Source organism: Chrysemys picta, chromosome 7, assembly GCF_011386835.1.
Source record: "Chrysemys picta bellii isolate R12L10 chromosome 7, ASM1138683v2, whole genome shotgun sequence".
In the NCBI taxonomy this organism is placed as follows: Eukaryota; Metazoa; Chordata; order Testudines; family Emydidae; genus Chrysemys; species Chrysemys picta.
In genome coordinates this window covers 72,019,790-72,042,712 of record NC_088797.1, presented here as the reverse complement: position 1 = coordinate 72,042,712, position 22,923 = coordinate 72,019,790, and the positions used below count along the sequence as shown (strand labels likewise).

At 41.9% G+C, this 22,923-nt stretch overlaps 1 protein-coding gene across 2 annotated transcripts in view; it reads right to left on the bottom strand.

Moving 5' to 3' along the window:
* Positions 1–22,923, bottom strand: part of SH2D4B (SH2 domain containing 4B) — a 118,315-nt gene that overhangs the window by 72,357 nt on the left and 23,035 nt on the right. For both annotated transcript variants that reach the window (XM_065551795.1, XM_024106938.3), the window contains exons 2-4: positions 22,090–22,249; positions 20,860–21,007; positions 1,962–2,109 (exon numbers count right to left, since the gene is read on the bottom strand). In XM_065551795.1, the coding sequence (XP_065407867.1) occupies positions 1,962–2,109; positions 20,860–21,007; positions 22,090–22,249 (456 nt within the window). The remainder of the gene's footprint in view (positions 1–1,961; positions 2,110–20,859; positions 21,008–22,089; positions 22,250–22,923) is intronic.

The window sequence follows — 22,923 nt, the reverse complement described above, 5'->3', positions numbered from 1 at the left end:
CTGCTGAAATACTATCCTCTAAGGCCACACTGTCGTAGGGTTGCCAGGCATCCGGTTTTCGACCAGAACCCCCAGTCGAAAAGGGACCCTGGTGACTCCAGTCAACCCCATTGACCAGGCCACTAAAAATGTGGTTGGCCACAGCACCAGCAGGGCAGGCAGGCTCCAAGCCCGGCTCCGTGCAGCTCCCAGGAAGCAGCGGGCATGTCCAGCCGGCTACTAGGGGTCGGGGTGGCTCCACATGGTGCCCCGGCCACAGGCACCACCCCGAGCCCTGGCTCCGCAGCTCCCATTGGCTGGGAATCATAGCCAATGAGAGCTGCAGAGGTGGCAGAGCCTGCAGGCAAGGGTGGGGCATGTGGAGTCCCCTGGCAAAGGGGGGAGCCAGAGGGACATGTTGCCGCTTCCTGGGAGCTGCCTGAGGTCCGTGTCGCCTGGAGCCCGCACCCCCTTCCATGTCCCAGCCCCCTGCCCCAACTCAGAACCCCCTCCCATACTCCGAACTCCTTGGCCCCAGCCCAGAGCCCCCTCCTGCACCCAAAATCCCTTATCCCTGGCCCCAGCCCAGAGCCCACACACCCACAGCTAGAGCCCTCCCCTCTCCCACACCCCACACTCCTGCCCCAGCCCAGAGCCCCCCTCACACACTCTGAACCTCTGGGCCCCAGCCTGGAGCCCCCTCCTGCACCCCCAACCCCCTGCCCCAGCCCAGTGAAAATGAGCAAGTGGGTGAGGGTGGGGGACAGTGAGGAAGGGAGCGGGATGGAGTGGGGGCGGGACCTTGGAGAAGGGGCAGGGCAAAGGTGTTCGGTTTTCTGAAGTTAGAAAGTTGGCAACCCTAGACTGTCAGCTGGTGTAAACTGGAATAGTCCTGTTCATTTCAAAAGTGAAATGCTCTCTCCCCACTCCTCACCAAATCCCTTTAAGGCCTGGAGTACAAAAGGATATCTTTTACCTTTTCAAATGAACAGAATCCTGGATTTAAATAATTTCACAGGGAATTATAATTTTTTCATTGAAAATTTAATCCATAGAGTATTAATTCTGTCAAAATAGATGGCAGCCAGCTACCATATTGGATAATGCCAGCAATGTATCTTAAATATAAAATTAATTTTGAATTTAATGACTTAGTCTCATATGAATGGCAGGAAACAGGACTTTGGTAATCAGTCTCCAAGAACTCCTGCAATGAATGAATAAAACTACAAAAAAAAAACCCAAACAGAAACATTCTTCACATATTTTGAGGTATTTCTTTTACTGTTGTTGGTTTTCCTTTACTCTTAACATATATAAATTAGCAATACTACAGCACACTACCTCTGTAGCTTTGCTTTCCCTACTTCATGAGTTACCAAATTATCTCATACAACACACACTTATATTTGACCCAGATAAATGTCACTTTAAGTGCTTACTTTATTAATCTTTGTGTTATATATAATTAGCTCAATGTCGCTGTTCAAGTTAAAACCTTCTAAATATTTCTTCCTCTTTTTCTGTTAAGTAATCAAATCAATATGGGTGAGTGGGTATAAAGTACATTCTTCCCTCAATACAAATGTGTAATTTTTCTCATTAACAGGAAGGTCACACATTTAAAGGGGAACATACAGTATATCTCAGAGTTATTACTATATAAAAGAGACAGCTAACCATATTTTAGTCCCTGTAATCTGTTAAAACCGCCCTTATACAAAACTATTGGAACTATACAGTATGTACAGTCACATATGGGATGTGCCCTCTACATGGCTATAGCTGAACACAAGCTACTCTTGTGTTTCTAAATTTTTGTCAGTCACACTGATGATATTTATAAAAGATTTCAGTGTGGCTAGGAACCAAGCTGCAAAATGCTGCTATGATAGCAACGTCATAAAGATCTATTCTTTATGCACATGCTTAGGTAAGATTTGTGCGTATTTCATATTCATTCATCGATTAAGTTTACTCACACTGTTCTTTCCACTCCTGGTCCTCATGTTCATTGTGTTGGCTGTGCTGTTGAGCTTGCTTGAGGCTCAAGTACAACTCTTTTGCTCTAAGTTCCTCCTGCTTTCGTATCTGTTCTTCACCTCTCTGCCTCTCTTCTTCCTCTCTTTTCTTAAAAAAAAAGAAAAAGGAAAAGGAAAAAAAAATCATTAGAGAGTAAGTATAGTCCAGTCATTAGGACATTGGTTCAATTTCTTCTTCCTTCACACACTTCCTGTGTGACCTTTGGCAAGTCATTTAGTCTCTTTGTGACTCACTTCCCCATCTATATAATGGGGATAACAGTACTTTCTTACCTAACGGGGTTATCGAGAGGATAAATACATGAATATTTGTGAGTGCTCTGATACTACAGTAATGGGGAACACAGAAGCACCTACAATAGCTAGATCTTGATGCTTATACTGAACACTTGCTGTGTCATGTGACACCTCTACCAATTGCATGCTACAAGTTGTATATCTGCAAGCTGTGCAATTGTTTTCATACCATGTGCATTCCCACTGGTGGCACAGCTTTAATCCCAAAGATAAGTCATTTGTTCTATTGTAGGATCAGCAGAATTCATTAAACCTGCTCTAATCACTTCACTGCTTTTATGGGTTTCTCATCCTGAACAAAATATAGTACCAGTATGGCATGGCTGACAAAGAGACCATGTTTTCTAGTCTTCAGTTTCCTGATGGCACTCCCCTCTCCATTGTGTAGAGCAAGCTTTGACGCAGAAGCGAATTGAGCCCACAGACAGCAATATAATTGCTCACTCATACAACAGGAGACCATTCCAATAGGAAAAGCGGACAAGGGACATCCCAGCAATTTCTGTTGTAATGAAACAAGTGCTATTTCCTTTGGGGGCAATATAAACATTTCAACAAGCACTTTGTCACAATTCATTCAGCAGTTCATCCTACATCACTAAAATGGACCCATACCAAATATGGGTTATTCTAGAATTTTAATACTAGCAAATGTGCATGGGTAATAGCATAACAGGGTGAGTAAAATCCAGTGATTTCTTTTTAAGTATTTACATTGGATTTTTCCATTTAAATTAGGCTTTTCATAATTTCCTTTAAGGGACTGTGCTTCTCCAAAGCTTAAGGATGGAATTTTCAAAAGGGTCCGTGTTGACCTAACTCTGCTCCTTCTAGACGAGATTTTTACAATTAATTTAAATGGGACCAGAACTAGGCCTTTTGAAAAATCACAGCCTAAAATGAATGTACAACCACCTGTCCCAAGTGCTAAACTCACTAAAACTTGTGATAGCCATTTAAATGGAACACAATCTGTTACATCTGATCAACATGTTCTGACATGGCACGTGAGGAGAAATACTTGGGGGATAGTCTTTAACTTTTCTACTGATCTGTTTTTGTTCTGTTTGGAGTGGGGTGGAGTGGAGAAGGGAAGTGATTTTTGGATGAGATTGTGTGTTTTTAGGATATGTTCGTACACTCTGAACTTTGAAGAAAGATATAGCTTATAAATCTGAAAATAAAAGCAATTCATTGTATATCTAGGCAATTTTAATCACGGCAGGATACATGACATAACCAGAACAATCCACAGCCTATTAATTAAAAACTATACATATATACAAGTGAATGGAGAGATGTTAGAGTTGGGATGATAAACGGAGTGATGGTATTCTCTAAAACTCAGAGTTTCCATGTCCATACTCTGCCTATCCCCACTGCAGATGCAGAGTTCCCATGCTGAGATATTAGTTTAGCAACTTGGAGGTCTCTCATCCAACCCAACTTGGGCTTACCGTAGTTTGGGTGAGAAATCGAACAGGATCCCAGAACAAGTCAGATTGACTGTCCTCATGCTAAGTATTTGTTACTAGTCATGATCATCTTCTGATGCCTGTGGATTATTCTCAGTAGTTAGTTTTCAATACCTTTCCTGCCAGCAAATTTCAGTGTTTGCAGTTTGTTATTATCCGTTCATGTACTAAAACCTGAAGGAGATGGCTAAGGGAGAAAACACTGCAAGGTTCCCTTTGTGGGGTTACGTGCAAATTTTTTCATCAGGTGAGTGGAAGGGAGAGATTGCCTAAGAGAATGAGCCATAGTGTCAGAACACATGCTGAGAAATCTTGAGAAGACAGTGCTGCTACGCTTCTGTATCTCAGAGCTATCTTGAGTAGGCCAGTTTGCACCACAAAAAGGGGACCATTTTCATCATTGATTTGTATTTTGGCAGTGCCATGGAGTTTTAGTATTAATTTGCTCCACTCATTTCTTCAAAGCATTGTATTGAAAATAACCACTTTTCTTTTCAATGGAAATTCAGATACTGTCCACTGAGTCACAAATGATGCAGTAATAAATTGCTTTAGATCACGGGGCTCATTACATGTTAAGCCTTTGCTACTTTTAGCACACTATATTAGATGAAGGAAAATGTGAAGTTATTTGTTTTGCACAGGAGTGTCAAAAACCAAAGCCATCCTCCAGCCCAGCCTCATAGTGCTGGAGTCCTAGAGACTAAGTATGTGCTGCATGTTTGGCTCCAGTTCAAACCAACAGTAAAATACAGTGCACTGCCGGATATTATACTGCAACAAGGAGAAAAAAAATCAGATGATTTGTTTAAATGGACTTAGCTAGATAAACTAAAAGAGCTCAATATGCGATGTGAAATGCCCTTCGAATTATCCTATTATGGTATCAGCTGGAGGCCTCAGTCAGGTTTAGAGCTCCATTGGACCACACACTATACTACCATACAAGTAGCGGTGGTCCCTGCCATGAAAAGTTTATTGTGTTGAGAGTAGGGAACATGTAGAAAGGCAGAAAAGCCAGATTCTGATCTTAGTCACACTGGTGAAATTTGATAGTAACTCCATCTAAGTAAATGGATTTACTCAATGTATATCAATTTAACTGTGATTCCTGGTTAGAATGTGGGATTGGGATACTGGATTTCCTGCTTCAGCTCCTGAGTTTAGCACTGATTTGCTGTGTGGGCTTTGATAAGCGTCCAATCCTACGAACACAAGCATGCTTAATTTTATACCTGAGAGCAGGCCCAGTCAATGCTCAGTGATACTACTCACATGGATAAAAGGTAAGCAGAAATGTCTGCAAGATCTGGGCTGAAGTTGTCTTAGTCATAGTTTTGTCACTTCTGTCATAATTTAACCATCTGATCCTTGGTTGAAAGGTGATATACAAGTACCAGGTGTTATTTATTCATTCATCCAAGGTTCCATAAATAAAATTTTTGTTACGATAATATCCTGAAAAAAAGAAGAGCTATTCACACATCTAATCTGGTTCCTAAGAAGGCTGCCTGTCCTATCTTTTCTCCTTTCAGGCAGGAGAGAGTCAGGCAAACAGCTGCTGCAGCCATTCCATACGTGTTGGTCTCACAGCAACAGGTCATTGCATGGCTTGCCACCCATAAGAGGAGTAGCAGCTGACTGGAGGGGGCTTCCTTTGGGACATATAAAACAACTTTGTTTCCAAGGATTACATTGCTTCCCACCTCAGAGCAACTTATCTTACTCACTTTCTTTGCCACCTTATAAATTGTTTGTGAGTAGGAGAGTATTTTTGCCACTAAGAGCTGAGGAACTGATTCCCCCCCCCCCCCCCCCCCCCCGAAGGAGACTCTTCAAAGCACAAAGCAAGCAGTATTAGTGTGTCATCTGTGACCTTTAAGATCTCAGTGAGGATCAGAAGAAGTCATAGAGAGCAGGGCTGTTTGGTTGTTCTGAGCTATGGAACACACTAAAAAGGTATACTTAAGGAAAAATGACGCTTTTATTAGAAAGGATGGAGAAACAACAGTATTAGTGTGAATAAACAAGGCCAGGTGTCTTGGGTTTCTCAGGAATGGTTTGCTTGGTGGTAGAGCTCTGTCAGCTGGCTGAATAAGGGTTTATGTCCATTGACATTTCAAAGTGATTGAAAAAAGTAAGCAATTTACTAATTGAAAGCAATTATCATCCTCAGGGGATGGAAAAGTGGAGCAAATACAAGTCTCTACTTTCTGCAACAACTCAGGCACTTTTGCAGGTGGTCTGAAAACTTTTAATGGGTCAGATTCTCAGATGGTGTAAGTCAAGGCATCCCCATTGCTGTCTGCAGGAGCGGCGCCAGGGTTTTTGGCGCCGTAGGCGGGGGTCCTTCCGCGCTCCCAGTCATCGTCGGCAATTCTGTAGCGGGGGGGTCCTTCCGTGCTCCCAGTCTTTGGGGCACTTCGGCGGCGGGTCCCAGAGCGAGTGAAGGACCCGCCGCAGAATTGCCGCCAAAGACCTGGAGCGCGGAAGGACCCCCCTGCCGCAGAATTGCCGCCCCCCCCAAATCTTGGCACCCTAAGCAACCACCTAGGTCACCTAAATGGAAGCGCCGGCCCTGGCTGCCGGTAGTAGAAAGAAAGCCTGAAACATAAGAGCTTGTATCAGAGGCCTGTTATGAGACGTAAGGCCTGAACTAAAGTAGTGATCAAGCTTTGCTGATATCACTGCTCTACAGCCAAAATGCTTCTGAAATAAATGTAGTCAAACTTTACTAATTCTGGGTCACTGAGAACGAAAATGATGCTTAAAATTGTTGATCGGTTCTAGTTTTCAAGATATGCTATTGGGTCAAGGTATACGACCCTTGACTTGGGAATGGCGGAGGATAAGTAAGTTATAAAGGGAAGGGATCTCAATTTAAACCAGAAATGACTAAAATACATCTTTGACTGGATCTACGAATAAATCTATGACTGGGTTTGGACAGTACTTGCTTTTTAGGCAAAACAATGAATGATGCAATCTGAAGCTGGTATTGCGTCATAAATGATATGAATTGCATCATGTTATTCCTAGAAGTCCTGGATGATGCAATCATAACGAAGCTTACATCACTCTGCTGAACAAATTGCCCTATATCAACTCTAGAAATCATACAGTGTCGTGCTCTCTTATTTGTCAGTGTTTGATTTTGCAAAGGGACACATTTCTGTTTAGCCAAAGTGAGCAGAGATTCCTCGTACTTGTGTGAACAGTGCAGATAACTTCTGCTATGTTTGTGGTGAAGTGATTTTTGCATCACAAAAGTGCAGTATAACCACTATGGTTAAGAAATCCTATCACCTTATTTTGGCTGCAAAATTGGAGATCAGGACAAGAGGTGGGCTCCACACATATGCTGCAACACTTGTGCAACAAATCTTCGCCAGTGGTTGAACAGGAAAAGGAAATCTATGCCTTTTGCAGTGCCAATGATTTGGAGAGAGCCAACAGATCATACCAGCAATTGTTACTTCTGCATGGTGCCTCCAGTTGGGAAAGGTGTGTCAAAGAAGAAAAAGTGGACTGTGCATTATCCAAACATTCCATCAGCTATATGCCCAGTACCCCACGGAGAAGGACTGACGGTTCCTGATGCACCAGAATCATTCTCACTTGAGTCAAACGAGGAAGAAGAAGAGGAAGAAACTTCTGGTCCTGAACCATCAATGTCACAGGACCCACATTTTCTCCCATCCTCCTCCTCTGAACCACACCTCATAACACAAGGTGAACTGAATGACCTTGTCAGGGATTTGGAACTACCCAAGAGTAAGGCAGAGCTGTTGGGCTCCAGATTACAGCAGTGGAATCTCCTGGCAGGTGATGTTAGGGTTTCCATGTTCCATGACCGTCAAAAGGATCTTGTCCCATTCTTCTTCATGGAAGGTGAACTTGTAGTCTGCAACAACATCGATGGTATGATGGCAGCCCTCAACATCGTTCACGATCCAGATGAGGGGAGACTGTTCATTGATTCATCAAAGACGAGTCTTAAAGCTGTTTTACTGCATAATGGCAATGTTTTGCCATCAATTCCAGTTGGTCATGGAATCCATATGAAGGAAACCTATGACAACATGAAACAACTTTTGAGGTGCATAAACTATGACCAACATCAGTGGCAGCTCTGTGGCGATTTGAAGGTTGTTGCTCTCTTGCTTGGTCTGCAGACTGGATACACAAAGTATTGCTGTTTTCTCTGCGAATGGGATACTCGTGCAAGAAATTCCCACTACATCAAGAAAGATTGGCCACTCAGACAGTCATTGGAGCCTGGGAGGAAAAGTGTTCAGCATCCACCACTTGTTGAATCAAGGAAGATTTTGTTACCACCCTTACACATCAAGCTGGGTCTGATGAAGAACTTTGTCAAGGCCATTGACAAAACACAAGCAGCTTTCAAGTACCTCCGTGGAAAATTTCCAAGGTTAAGTGAAGCTAAGATAAAGGAAGGTGTCTTTGTTGGTCCTCAGATTCGTGACCTTCTTCGAGATGATGCATTTGACCATGCACTGCATGGCAAGGAAAAGACGGCATGGAAAGCCTTCCAGTTAGTGGCAATAAATTTTCTCGGAAACAACAAGGCAGACAACTTGTTGGTGGAAAACCTCCTCAAGGCATACAAAAGCTTTGGTTGCAACATGTCACTAAAGATACATTTTTTGCACTCTCATCTAGATTTTTTTCCACCAAACTGCGGAGCAGTGAGAGACGAGCATGGCGAGAGATTTCACCAGGACATTGCAACAATGGAGAAACGCTATCAGGGCAAATGGAGCCCATCAATGCTTGCAGACTATTGCTGGACAGTGACAAGAGATGCTCCATTTAATGAATACAAGAGACAAGCCAAGAGGCGCCGAGTAGACACTGAATAGGACTAAACTATGTACATAATAGTTTTTTGCCTTTTGTTTCATAATAAATTTTATTTATATAACCCTTTTGCTGATTTTTAAAGTGTTACATAAACAGGACAGGTGAAATATTATCATGTAAAGCAACCATAAACACATGAAAAGACCTAGGTTTACAATTTATTATTAAAACTCTACTATCTACACAATATACATAGACATAAAATGTAAAAACTTAAATATCTTAGAAACAGTAGCCAATCAGTTGTTTTAACTGTCATATTTGAATTCAGCACATCAAAATACATAATAAATAGCACATTTTATCTCTGAAGCAGACGACTTCTCAAAAATTGTAGACCAGTGTATAAAGCAAAGAAGCAAAGTGAGCAGAAGTCAGACTCTGCCAGTTTGCAAGCTCACAGAGTCTGGCAAGAACAGGGCTGATATTTCAGAATCAAACATTCCTAAGAGGTGCTAGGCACAGAGCACTCTCGCAAACACACTCCAGAAGGGAGGCACCAGAACACCTTAATACCAACACATTCCCTAAAGATAACAGGAACACACTGACCCACCCTAAAAATAAGGTCAGAATGACAGTGTGATGGATAGAGATGTACAAGGTGATGGTGGTAACTGGCTACGTCAGAGGGTGTCAAATAACTACATCAGAGGAGCAGTACATAACTTGTTTCCATCGATGTAGAAAATGGAGTCTCAGAGGGAGTGTCCTTGACTAACCTGGGGTGGGGGGAGAATGGAAAGTCCCGCCATTCACTGAGCTGTGTCCATTGTAATGGGCATACAGGTGTTAGTGGTCCTGTAGAGTCTGTGGGATACTAGGACCGTGCCTCATTGACAATAAACCTAGCTGGGTGTCTTTGTACCTTAAGGGATCTTGTGGTCATTGGGCAGTTCGCTCAAGGTCTGCTGTGCCAACTGTCTGCGCAGAGCTGGGACAGCACACAGGGAGAACACAGACACACAGCAGAACATCTAGCAACATCTGACAACACTGTCAATGGAGCCATACCAACTGAGGATCTAGCCCTTTATTTTTAAATGCTTGTTGTTCATAATGAACCAAAACTGAAGTCCTCCCCGCTGAAATAATGGATGTTAATAATGATGTGCCTTTGAAGCACATAACAGCACCAAAACCACCACATATAGGAACAACAAATAGACCATCCTAGAACCCATTAAAAAAGGAAAGTTCTATACTACAGGTGACACTATTAAGCTTACCATAGGTATTAATTTTACTTATAATATCTTTATCCCATGTTCTAAGATAGAGTCTCAAATACTGAATAATCCACACTCCTGAGCGCCATAAATTATATTTACCTAAGCACTAGTGTAGACAGCAACACAGCGACTGCCTCTCATGGAGGCAGTAGATATTAAGCAGATGGGCGAGCTCTCTTGTAGGCTTAGAGCATCTTCACTAGAAGCATAAATGATGTAGTGTAGACATAGCCTAAGTATTTTCTCTGTAACTATAAAAGTGTTTGCTAAAACTGTAAACCCACACAGTGAGGAGAGAAGCATTACCAAGTGTGAAATACTACCTTACCACAAGAGGAATCAACTTCTCCCCAACAAAAGAAGGCCCATACACACCAGACAATCCATTATGGAACATCAGTGAACAAAAGACTTAGTTGATTGCTTCCCTCATGCCCACAAAGAGGGGACATGCACAAGCACTCATCCCATCACAGCTTGAATGCTGGGTGAAGGCAATAAAAATCCCCATTGAGAAGACATTGTTATCACTATGCTGCTTGGAATTTGGAGAGGATAATATTTGCAAACATAAGCAAGGTATCCCCAATCTGCTTAGCTCTAAAGGGCACAGAAAGCTTGCATATCAAGCAGCTTTTATTACATTTTGGAACCTAAGTCTGTAACTCATTTTTGTGGGTATGTTTACCAGTTAAATAACTCATTTCTATTTTTAGTTAATAAATCTTTAGTTAGTTTATTACAGAATTGGCTACAAACCTTGTCTTTGGTGTGGGATATGAGGTGCAATTGACCTGGGGTAAGTGACTGGCCCTTTGGGACATGGAGTAACTTGAATATGGTCGTGATTCTTGAGGTACGGGACCACCTATCACAAAGGCAAATTTGCCTGGGTGGCAAGATAGATGGGAGTATCCAAGAGGACTGTCTATGAGTCCATGGTTAGGCTGCTATAGTGCTTGAGAAGTTCACACTCATTATTTGGTTAGTGAACTCTAACTGCCAGCTTGGGGTTTATGCCCTGCTTCTTGACAAGCTGCCCTGAGGTTGGCACTCACACTCATGAGCTACTCCAGCCAACTTGACACTACACTTTAGAATACATTTACTATGTTAATAATAGAGTATCTATTCATTTCTAACCCCAACCCTCTCACTGCAGTCTCTGCAATGAACTGTCTTTCCCTCCCACCTACTCTGTCAGACACAATGCTCTCGGGTTTTCTTTGAGTGGGTCCACCCCTCACCCCAGGCCTTCTGGACTTTTCACTGGGCCCGTGTTCCATGAGCCCCCCAGACCTCTCACTTCCATAACCTGAGCCGGCTGTGTCTCCTGCAGCCAGTTCACTTCCAAACCACGCCAAGGGAACAACTTTACAAGCTCGTGCTCCATACGCTTTACTTCCTCATCCTTGTGTCCTGCCCTGCTACCAAGTGGTGGGACTATCTACCATCTGTAGAGGGTGAGGAACCCCGGTGGGCCAGCCTCTATTCCACCTTGGTCCCACAGCCCGCCGGGGATATCGGTTAACGGCTCCTTCGTGGAGCCATGAGCACGGGTGTGTACTTGACTCGGTTCACTCCCATCCCCGATGCTTGCTCCTTTTTGGGGTGAGGGAGATCCTGATGCATGCCTATCTCAAATGCGCTAGGTTTCAGCCCCTTTTTCTGCTCCTCCAGAACCTCCTGTTGAGGTTCTGGCTGCACTTTTCCCACATCTCTTCATATATTCACACCCTGTCTGTGGCCCCACAAAGTCGTGAGACCTCCTCGTCAACCTCTGCGACTGTGGGGCCTATTTCCATTCCTCCCTGGTCTTGTGCATCCGGGCAGAGTTCCTCTGGTCAGCATCCACTGGTTCCCTAGACTGTTTTAAGGAGCAGTGGGCACTGTCCGGGGTTCTTTGCTTGGTGTTCCCCTCTGGATCCCTAGTTCTGAACCTGTGGCCTCCATTCCTGGCCCTGTTATTTTTTAGTTGTACCCCATGTTTAGTTGGAACCAGGTTCAGTGGTCCCTCCTGCAAGGCTGGGGGAGGGGCCTTTAGCCACAGACGGACTTGTGCCCACCTGGCTCCTGGACATTCAATAAGACCAATAAATCCACTGCCAGCCTTCTACTGAGCAAGATAGCCATGGGATGTAAGTATTATCTCAATTTAACACCCCAAACAGCTCCATGTGCAAAGGACAAACAGATTCCCCCAACAGCCCTCTTGTATCACCCAGGGATTTTTTGGGAGGGGATTTGTTTGTTGTTGATGCTGTTTGGAAAGAGATCAAAGTAACTAAGAAAACAATAGAATCCAGAGCAGAACTCTGTGTGCTGGGGGGAAATCTTGCCTGGTGATAAAGTTACTTTAAAAAACAAATCCCACCCTTTTCAAGCATGGAAGAAGCTTTGTTTTGTTTGTCAGAGGTGGAAGCTACAAGCAGCTGTAATAATCCACACTACCCATATGTCACTGGCTCATTGATGGTAAAAACAGCACCTTCTGCTGTGATCCCACCATAACTTACAAGCTAACCAGGAAGGTGCTGAGTCAATATTTAAGTAGTACTTGGTTGCAAATAGCCAAGAAACACCCATGTGCTGCAACAAATTATGCTGGTAATTCAGTAGGTAGCTATATTTGCTCTGGCCTCCTCTCTACTGGAAAATGTGTGTACTAAATAATGCTAGCAACCCAAAAGGGAAACTTGCTATACTGTAAAACTGTTTTGCAATGATAATGTTAGCCCTGCTGCAACCAAGTCTAAATAATATTCATTCTTAGCTCAGGTCAGTTTCTAATGTTATAGTGCTAGCGCAGATGAGAAGCACTTGCAAAGTAGCTCAAGTTACCATTGCTCCTCCCACCATGGTCGCAAACAGAGTGTACTTTCATTATTGTATTATCCTGTGGTGTGTGTATGAGGGGATAAAAACAAGTGAGGCAGGATTGCTTATGCAGATGTGCCAGAGTGTGCCAGTTACAAATGGCCTACTGTTTTAATTACACGTGGTATAAATTCTCCAGTGCAGACAGTCTCTGTGTCAACAAAGTCGGTGCTCCAGCATGGTGTTATGGTGCACTGAGGTCCTGCCCTTCCCTAAAGAGGATCTCAGTTTTACATCTCATGACCATTTTTGATTATGAAAGATCCTATAGCACCTTTTTTAGGAATTTATTTGCATTGGGATTTAGCTAAGAGAGCAAAGTTATTATATTTTGCCTACCTATATTCCCCTCAAGTTTCACTGGAGACAGTACTTTGCTTCATGTTCTAAATGGTGGGGTAATGTTCCTATGAACTGTTTACAGTTGCTAGAAGCACAGGGTTAGAAGGGACCACAAGGGCCAAGATGCAGGATTTGTTGTGTATAAACTATCCAAGACAGATGGCTGTCCAACCTCCTTTTGAAAACCTCCAGTGAAGTGGCTTCTATAACCTCCCGAGGCAGTCTGTTCCATATTATAAGGCCAAATCATGAGCTTTAAATCCTCAGATTTACAGCAGCTGAGAATCTAGCCTGCTGTGTTTCACCCAAGAAGTGGCTACATATCACTGGTGGTAGTTATCTTTGTATACTGAGAGTCCTTCAGCATGTAAGGAGCTATATGAAATGCAAGTTATTCTTTTCACTAGTGGCTCAAATGTGTCCTGTAAATCTACTTGCCTGTGGAAAATATCAGACCTAGATGCTACTTCTTGGCAAATATCCTAAATAAAGATAACCAGTTAGCACAACCATTATTGGGCTCAATGAGGAAAATATTACTTTTCTAATGATGAAATATCAAAAACTTTCCCAAATACAGGATAGGGATACCCTCAGTGTTGCCCAGCAGAAACTAGACAGCTCACTAACTTTTGTCACAGCTAAAAAGGCAGTTGGATGAAAAAGGTCTTCCTTAAAGAACAAAATAAGCACTAAGATTTTCTTCTCTTTGTGCTCAGAGTTATTGATCAGAACTATTAGGTAGGTATTACTAAATTACTGTGATTAAGAGAGAGCACACCAAAATCATCCCTGGTGAACCCACTTAGTTCAACAGAGTTACATCATGGATAAATTTGATCCCTGGCCCCAGCAATAAGTTACTTGTCATATGTCGGAATCCTACTGTCTCACTGTCTGGAGTGGCTCACGACTCAGAGCGCCAACCTCAGGGCAGATGGTCAAAAAATAGGGCAGACACCCCAAACTGGCTGTATGTTTCACCAACCCAGTAACAAATGTAGTACTTTGAAAGTCACAATTTAGTCTTATAATGGAGTCATAAATCATCCCCTTAGATGGTTAAACTCCAGTTTATCTTGTCACCCAGGCAAACTAGACTTAGTGATAAATGGTCACATACTCCAAAAATCACAAAATATTCAGATTGCTCCCAGTCCCATGAGACCAGGCACTTACCGCAGATCAATTTGTACCTTAGATCTCACACCAAAGACAACGCTGGAAGCCAATCCTGTAATAAAACTAAAGGTTTATTAGTTAGGAAAAAGGAATAAGAGTTATTTACAGATTAAAGCGGGCAACATAACAAGTGAGTTCTGTCTTTGAACATAATATTAGAACGGTCATACTGGGTCATACCAAAGGTCCATCTAGCCCAGTGTCCTGTCCTCTGACAGTGGCCAATGGCAGGTGGCCCAAAAGGGAATGAACAGACAGTTTTATCATCAAGTAATCCATGCCCTGTCACCCAATCCCAGTTTCTAGCAAACAGAGACTAGGGCACCATTCCTGCCCATCCTGGCTAATAGCCATTGATGGACCTATCTTCCATGAATCTATCTAGCTCCCTTTTGAACCCCATTATAGTACTGGCCTTCACAACACCCTCTGGCAAGGAGTTCCAGAGTCTGACATTGTGTTGCATGAAAAAATACTTTCTTGTGTTTGTTTTTAAACTTGCTACCTATTAATTTTATTTGGTGGCCCCTTGTTCTTATATTATGAGAAGGAGTAAATAACACTTCCTTATTTACTTTCTCTGTACCACTCATGATTTTATAGACCTCTATCGTATCCCCCCATAGTCACCTCTTTTCCAAGCTGAAAAGTCGCAGTCTTATTAATTGCTCCTCATACGGAAGCCGTTCTATACCCCTAATAATTTTTGTTGCCCTTTTCTGAACCTTTTCCAATTCCAATATCTCTTTTTTGAGATGGGGCGACCACATATGCACGCAGGATTCAAGGTGTGGGCATACTCTAATCAACTTAACATCTAATGTCTATTTTGATGATGCTAACACACAGGTAAACAAGACTGGTTTCCAACTGTGCCTTTGTAAGTGTTCAGTGAGGCCTGGAGCCTTGGCATGAGCTAACACCTAGTCTGCCAGCATCACACCTACATATGATAATTACTGGGTATAGAGCTTAATGCTGCAGGCACCGAGCACTCTGGCCTTACCCAGCAAAGCCCCTGAGCACGTGCTCAACTTTAAAAAAGTGAGTAGTCCACTTTACATCAGTGGGACCCTTCTCATGTTTCAAAGTAAGAGTGAGTTTAATTGCTTCACTGGATCAGGTCAGAGAGTGCTTAACCCCTTACAGTATTGCACCTATAGTGATTGTACCATGAATAGTGACATACAATTCAATGCGACTACTCATTGCTAAACTCTGCGGCTGGTATTCAGTATCTGCAGAATCATGCCCCTAGTTTGTCAGGTCTTGATTCAGGAAAGAACTTAGGCACACGCTTCACATCCCACTGATTTCAATGTTATTTAAGCACATACCTTACTCTAAATGCTGTCCTGAGTAGATACTTTCCTGAATGGGAAATGCCTTAATTAACTTTCTCTTCTTCCCTGAATAGTTTTGGTTCAAATCACGAGTTAGGGCTTGTCTATACAAACAGTTAGTGAGCAGTGAAATGAGGTGTAAGTCTACCTTGTACTAGCATGCCACACAGTATCTGGCCATGCGGACTCTGCTGCTACACACTAGAAACTCCCTAGTGTGCTCTGATCTACTCCTGTTTCAAAGCAGAGTAAATCAAAGCACATTAGGGAATGTTTAGCACCCAGCCCCAGACTTGTATGGACTTATACAGACAAGCCCTGAGTTGTTCAGCAGTGATCCAAGTATGACGATCTCACAGAATACCTAGCTCTTCAGCATCAAACTCATCCCATAAAATTTAAAGTCCCATCACCCACCTGTTTTTAAATGCTTTTTAAAAAAGTTGACATTTTTGGTTAATATGCATTTCATTTTGCAAACATTTCATAACAAAAAACCCAATCTAGCTTTGCAATCAGCTGTGTTGATATTCTTCCTGGCAGGCACCTCAATGGGAGTGAACTGGCTGCATGACAACTTAAGATTTCCTTGTGGAATGGGGAGCAGATGACGTCATACCACTGTTATTTCTAAAGTGTAGCTGAAGAATTCTGCTCTCACCTGGATGGCCGAAACTCACATCTTTCATTTGGGCCAATGCGCTTGTTATGCAACATTCTTCAAAAACAAAAAACAGCAGCAGCAACTGATCACAGTAAAAAAAAAATGATGCCCATGCTCTCATAGCTTTGTGAATTAGCATAAGATTAATGCCAGTAATTGGCCCGCTTATTTGTCCATTGCAAAAGGTGCATAAAAGAGTAGCTGTCGTTAAGTTGCAAAAATAAAGAAGTCAACACTTAGACTCTGGCATCATAAATTAAATGCATCTCTGCTTAAGCAGCACCAAGAAAGGCAAGATTAGTATCGGCAAAAGGAAAACAGGGATCATCATTCACTGTGATAAGTGAAAATCTAATTTATCTAGTCCAGCCAACTTTAGAGTCCCATGATATGCCAAGAGGAATAAAAGCTAACTGAAAAGGGGGAATTGTGATGCAAGATGGTTTGAAATTAAACACATCAGCAAAATGGACTGCAAGCTTTAATTTCCCAGATCAAAATGCTTCACGATGATGGAACTTTAATGGCATTTGGGTTTTTATTCCCCTTTTCAGAGACTGTTTTAAATATGGTCTGGTCATCATCACAGAAGGATGATTAATGAGGTGTTAAATATTTTAAACTTGTTAAAGTGGGCTTGTTAACCAATCTGCATCTCATTCCATCCCCTGAATCATTCATGAAAGGCACATTTCTTCAGGATTTCACTGATTACAGTCAAACATGAATAGATTTATTAATGATCTGGATGATGGGATGAATTGCATCCTCAGCAAGTTCGCAGATCACACTAAAGTGGGGGGGGGGTAGATATGCTGGGGGGTAGGGATAGGGTCCAGAGTGACCTACACAAATTGGAGGATTGGGCCAAAAGAAATCTGATGAGGTTCAACAAGGACAAGTGCAGAGTCCTGCACATAGCAAGGAAGAATCCCAGGCACTGCTACAGGCTGGGGACCAACTGGCTAAGCAGCAGTTCTGCAGAAAAGGACCTGGGGATTACGGTGGATGAGAAGCTGGATATGAGTCAGCAGTGTGCCCTTGTTGCCAAGAAGGCCAATGGCATATTCGGCTGTATTAGTAGGAGCAGTGCCAGCAGATTGAGGGAAGTGATTATTCCCCTCTATTCGGCATTGGTGAAGCCACACCTGGAGTACTGCATCCAGTTTTGGTCCCCCCACTACAGAAGGGATGTGGACAAATTGGAGAGAGTCCAGCGGAGGGCAATGAAAATGATTAGGGGGCTGGGGCACATGACATATGAGGAGAGGCTGAGGGAACTGGGGTTATTTAGTCTGCAGAAGACAAGAGTGAGGGGGGATTTGATAGCAGCCTTCAACTACCTGAAGGGGGGTACCAAAGAGGATGGAGCTCAGCTGTTCTCAGTGGTGGAAGATGACAGAACAAGAAGCAATGGTCTCAAGTTGCAGTGGGGGAGGTCTAGGTTGGATATTAGGAAACACTATTTTACTAGGAGGGTGGTGAAGCACTGGAATGGGTTATCTAGGGAGGTGGTGGAATCTCCATCCTTAGAGGTTTTTAAGGCTTGACAAAGCCTGACTGAGGTTATTTAGTTCGTGTTGGTCCTGCTTTGAGCAGGGAATTGGACTAGATGACCTCCTGAGGTCTCTTCCAACCCTAATATTCTATGATTATTAACCAATTCACCTTTTTCACTGCAGTCTGGTTTTTTTTTTCAAATTTGCTTCATTTAGTTAGAGATAAGTAAAGCAATATTTTTTTAATGCTAAGTGCCACTTTCCTACTTTTCAATTTTATTATTGCTAAATGGACTTTGTGTAAATATTGAATTTGGTGGTTGCAAAAGGAATAAATGGAGTGGAAGTTAAGATCTGGACATGCCAGAGAACATAAAGCTTAACAACTGACCAGGATTGCCATCTGGTGAGGCAGTAGAGTCATTTAAGTGTCTTTATTGTTTTTAAGCAAACCTATAAAACTAGACATAAGTGTTACTCTTAAAAGAAAATCAGATTAGGGATTGATGAGATGCTTTATAAATGTCTAGGGAGCAACGATTTGTTATATTACAGGGTGCCAATCCTGCAATCAGATCCATGCAGGCCGAACACTGTGACAATGCAGAGCCCACCGAAGTTAATTCACCTGCCAATGTTAGCAAGGTGCACATCTGACTGCAAGATTGGGGCCTCAAGTTAATAGAACTGCATGCTATAACTTACAGTTGGTGCTAGTAGCACCTACAATAAGCTACTATTGCAAAAGCATTTTCATCCATAACCTCATGTCTTCACAAACTGAAGTATTCACCTTTGGGGCTGAACATTTTCTTTTGAAGTAGGTTTCCGGTTTAAAGTAATTTTGCTTTGTTTAATTTTAAACAAAATCCCTTCAGATGTTTTTGAGTTATTGGACATTAAATAAAACCAAAAACACTTTTCCCACTGTAAGTTAAAGGCATCAGGGGCAAGTTCTTGCCCTAGTTATTCCAATGTAAGTCTTGCAGTGCTTCCAGCCTCATAGCATGTTGCGCAATTGTTGTTACGGAGTGTGGGATACCCCGCAGCTCCCAGAAGAATTGTGGGAGCGAGGGCCAATCACCTCACTGCCTTCAGATTTACATCAATTTAAGCGAGGGCAGAATCTGGCACTATTACTTTAAAATTGTACCAAAAGCTTCTAATAGAATAATTAATTTCCCTAAATGCATGTAGCTATGTTGGCTGACCAATGAAGCTGTCATGAGGCTACTTGCTACCCTGCTTTGCAATGGGCCTCTTTGATATACAAGAGCAGCACTAAGTTTGAAGAGCTTCATTCCATTATATTTGAGCAAAGTGCAATGCTATTCTAGAAGCTGCCAGAGTAGCTTGAGTGGCAACTTGTGATGTGGGCAAGGCCATATGGGTCTTAGTTCAATAGGTCTTTGCTTTCTGAGACGCAGAGGTGGAGCTGCACAAAGAGTTATTCTGCTTACAGTACATGCTTTAATAAAGCCACCTGAAAGTTATAGTTTCATTATTAAACATTAACATAAGATCCAAGGGCCCAAGTCTCTCCTCTTTCAAGGTAAGTACAGGTGTAAATTCAAGTTAATTGCACCAAAATTATCAGTGACCTTGTGAAAAGAGGCTACAGGATACACTCCACATACCCACTAGCGGCTCCCCCACCCAACACTACACAAGCTGACCAGCTGAAATTAGTGATCTGGCCTGGCAATGAGTAGAGGAGTCTTGATACCATCAATTTACATCACACCTTCCTTAATGGAAAGGACCATAACTGATGAGAAAAATCACTGCATGAGTTAAAGCTGAATGTTTCGGCTCTAGGACCCGCACTGAGTAGCATAGTGAGGAGCATTAACTCTCTCAACGGTTTCTTCACATTGGAGGAGATGGGGACTTGTGGACAGTCCCAGGGAGGGGGAGAGCATAACCAAGGTGTCAATGCTAAGAGGAGATGAGAGCCATGTGTCAGGCAGCTGCTGTATGCAGATTTCCTGAGATCCAAAGGGTTTCCTTGTGGATCCTCAAGCAGACGATATTACCTGCCACTCCTGCACTCCCACAATACACACATCAGCCCTATCTCCAAGAGGAATGAATGTGGTGAATTTATCTGCAGGCAAAAGCCAGGTATATTTTCAACCAAGTCCTTCTCTACCATGTTTACTTATGAATGAGTGAGGATGTAACTCTTTTTCGTGAGAAATGGGATCAAAGAAAAAAACTACATTAAATAAATACAAAATAGGAGATAAAGACTAAAACCTCATGTATGCTTAAAAATTAGATCAACCTAGCTATGTTGCTCAGGGCTATGAAAAATTTCATGCCCCAAGCACTGTAGTTAGGATAATCTAATTCTCAGAGTAGATACAGCTACATCAATGGAAGAATTCTTCTCTTGACCTAACTATCGTCTCTCAGAGAGATGAATTCACTTAATCAACAGAAAACCCCCTGCATTGATGAGTCTACACTATAGCATTGTAGTAGCATAGCTGCAGCGCAGATGTGCCCTAAGAGTTAAACGACCATTAAGAACTGACCACGTGGAAGATGTAATAGAAAAATACAACTAAAATTAGTCAAACAGCCTTCTTCAATCAGAATCAATTGCAGTTTTCCCCATTAATTTAATTGGAGCAGGATCAGCTTCTCATTAGATTAAAGAAAAAAATAGTGAAAGCATTTTGAGATTAAATAAATACACCAATTACTTATCAAATATTCACAGAATGTTTTTAACGAATTCTAACATCTTCAAAAAAAGTTATTCAAGTATGTTTTTCCCCTCCTATTATTATTATTTATCCAGCATCTATAACCAATTCCGTGAATTTGTTAGCTGAATACCCTATGCAATCACTGTTGTGACATTTCTGAATGTGATATGCAACACATTTAAAGTTATTCACCCAGCTGTTCTAATGAATACAATGGTTCTATTTATACATTCCATTAGAAAAGATTGTAATGCTTACAGGTGATAGGAGTTGTGAATCTATATGGGAAAAATGAATATGAAGGCTAAAGATGATTGCATGCAAACCTTTAATTCCTCCTGAATTTTTTCCTCCATCAGTTTGGCTGCTTTGCGATCTTCTGTTTCTATTTTCCATTTTTCTGCCACTATTTTGGCTTTCTCCTTAGCCATAGCATCCCGGAATTTCTTTGTAATTTCAGCCTCTTTTTGCGTCCTTCAGAAAAGAATGTGAAAAAACAAAAAAGTTAGAGACTAGTCTCTAGGAAGTGAGAAAAAACTATTATTGAGTAAACAAGCCTAGATTCTTCTTACTATCAGTGATACTAACTGGTTCATGTAAGAGTCTAGGAAAATACACATGGAAAAAAGAATTTAAAATGTATTTAACAAGTGAAGTACAATAAGCCTAATTGCAAGGGACAGACATTTTCAGTCTTGGAAAGTGACTAAAAATATCACCTTCTAAAATCAGAAATTTGTTCAATGGATGTCTTTGGTTCAGACCATAGCTATTTCCTTTTCTGATGAAAACCAGATATTTCTTGTCAGCAATGCAAAGCCAAAGCAGCAATGGGATAGTGATCTGAAATCTATTCTGCCTCACACATCAACAAAGCTATCTGCTAAATTCCAGTGGCAAAATCTTTATTACTGGTGAAAATGTAAAAGGTTGAGCACAGATTGATGTCTGAATCCCAAGTTAAATATGCAGCATCCACATTCAGAAATAGCATATTTTGACTTTAACTAAGAAAATCTAATAAAAAGAATAAATATGAAACAACACCACGTTGTTCCAATCCCTGTTCAGAGCATTACCACGGAGCAAGATCTGCATGGGGCCTCATCTCTCAATGCCATTGGGCATCAACACACCCTCTGACCAATTCCAAAGCTGTCATAGGCTCCATTGGAAATACAGTTAATGGCACTTTCCTGAGTCAATTATACTAACATGCAAATAAGCCACTCAGTAATAGGCTTTATGTGCCAAACTTCAGTCAGAAATTTGTATCCCTGACTACAGCAGCTATTTCTGATTTGTCATCCAAAAGCAGATTGCAAACTAAAAAACAATCCAACAGAGCAGGTAAATAGTTTAGATCATGATCAGACCCAGCCTAATCTCAACATCACTCCTACCACCAGAAGTAGTTGACATTGGTTTGAAAGGGGCATTTTTCACTAAAGAATTCTAAATAAATGAAAAAAATATGGATTTTTTTTATTCCAGTTTTTCCAATAGTTGTGTCATTGTGTCAAATGGGCCATCAATTCAGAGTCATAAAATCTCACCATAGTTCTTCTGCCTCCTTCTGTGCTTGTTGCCTGGCTCGTTCTGCCATTAGTTCCTCAGAAATCTGTTCATATGGCTTGTCACCTGGGGAGTCTCCCATAATCCAGACCCAGATCTCACCATCACTCCCATGCAGCCACTGCACACGTCTGTCATTACCTGTAATAGCCACCAAAACAAACATGGAAAGGGCTTATTAAGCAACTTGCTCAGGTTCAGAAACAAATATAGATGAAACTGTGCTAGAAAGTTAAATCCACAAAGTAAAGGAGAGCTAAAAGGTAGGACTGAGCCCTCATACTTGGCATGCTCTACTTAGACTGTCAGTATTATGTGGCAGGGATAGCATTTTCTATAATGCTCAGTTTGTGCCTCTAGATGCTAATGTGATAGAAATAATCACATTTGTTGTAGCATGTTGCAGAGCATGATGGAAGCTTTCCTGACAGAGCTGTGATGATAAATAGGGGTGGGCTGTACGCATTATACCTGGCTTTCAACAGTGCTATCAATCTCATACATCTGTGAGAGCAAATAAAAGGTAACCCCATTTAAAACATTGTTGTAAACAGGCATCATCCTGATTAGTATCCTAGCACCTAATTAGTGTGGTAGCTGGAAGAAGTCAAATCTCACTGCTGTTCTGAGACTCCTGCTGCTTATTTGTGCATTTAGCAGGTTCACAGCACAAAATAGACCCCTTTGGAGTGTGCATACTCTTTTTGTGTTACTTTAGGTTTCCTGCATCTCTGGCCTATTGATATATTTCTCATAGGCACAACTTTAATATACAGCCATATGAATCAAAATCTTCATCTCTAGAGGATATCTTT